Source organism: Loxodonta africana, chromosome 13 (genome assembly GCF_030014295.1).
Source record: "Loxodonta africana isolate mLoxAfr1 chromosome 13, mLoxAfr1.hap2, whole genome shotgun sequence".
Taxonomy (NCBI): domain Eukaryota; kingdom Metazoa; phylum Chordata; class Mammalia; order Proboscidea; family Elephantidae; genus Loxodonta; species Loxodonta africana.
The window spans coordinates 34,897,175-34,898,393 of record NC_087354.1 but is presented as its reverse complement, the minus strand read 5'-3'; the positions used below and the strand labels follow the sequence as shown (position 1 = coordinate 34,898,393).

The 1,219-nt window shown below is 43.2% G+C and overlaps 1 protein-coding gene across 1 annotated transcript; it reads right to left on the bottom strand.

Moving 5' to 3' along the window:
• Positions 1-230: 230 nt before the first annotated feature.
• LOC111751606 (small ribosomal subunit protein uS14-like) lies at positions 231-401 on the bottom strand. The gene has a single exon (XM_064296141.1). The coding sequence runs from the start codon at positions 399-401 to the stop codon at positions 231-233; it is 171 nt and encodes a 56-aa protein (XP_064152211.1).
• Positions 402-1,219: the final 818 nt, after the last annotated feature.

Genomic DNA, 1,219 nt, shown 5'->3' with positions numbered 1-1,219 from the left:
ACCAGGGTTTCCCAGTCTAATGGAGTCAATGTATTATAGACAAAACCGCAAAATAGTTGCCATTGAGTTGGCCCTGACTCATGGCAACTCTATGTGTGTCAGAGCAGAACTGTGCTCCATAGGGTTTTGTATTTTTTTTTAATTGAAGATTTTTAATTTTATGTACAAAGAGTTTGCATTGTTTCTTTTGTTGGGTAGATGTCTTGGATAATCCATTCAAGGAAGATCACTTAGCCCAACTTGATAAAGCCTATATTCTGCCCATATTGGCGGAAGCACTGGCCACACATATTGAGGCAGTATTTCCAGACAAGACTGTGCCGGTCTGAACACACGTGGCAAAAGTAGGAACCCTGGTGGAATTTCCGTGGTTGACTCCAGTAGAGCTGCTGGTGACTCATTTTGCTTTGAGGGACACACCAAGGCAAAAAGAAAGATTCCATACAGTTTGCAGTGACCAACTTTTCAGAACTAGATGCCAGGTCTTTCTGCCAAGGTGTCTCTGGGTGGAGTCGAAACTTCAACCTTTTCGTTAACAGTCAACTGTGTTAACAATTTTCACCACCCAGGGACTCCAATCTCTATAATAAAGGAGGGAAAGGGAGAGGAGAGTTGGGATGGGATGTGGAGTGAGTCATCCTGCAGTGTGGACTACAAACAGTGCCCCTGTTAGACTGAGAACCCACTCCTGGAAGACAACAATATTCTATGCATTTCTGTCTTGAATTCCTAGTGCCTAGGACAGTATTCAGCCTTTGGTAGACACTTATTTGAAATCTCATAAATATTTGAATGCATGCATGCAGTGTATACCAAATGGTAAGAAAAAAGAAGTGAGCAGTCATTTTTTGCATTTGATATAGGCAGTTGTTTCCCATTCAGCAATCTGATGCAATGCACAGGTATACAAGCACAAAGAGGTAGGGACTTGTGCCCAGGGAAGAGTAACAGCAATAGGTGGGGTATAAAGCCTCCGATCCATTCTCCACCTTCTCTGAAGGTGACTGTGTACTAAGGATTTTACTGGTGGGCGGGGAGGACAGGTCTTAGAGCAAAGCCAAGAACCCTTTTGGATGGCAAGTGAGGACTAGAAACATGGAGTAGAAAATAGGACAAAGCCAGAGAGAGAGAAGCAAGCCTAGGAACAGGGTGGTGCCCACAAACCATTAACCATTATTCACTAGTGGTTTTTGGCTTTTAAGGAGAGATACTTTACTTT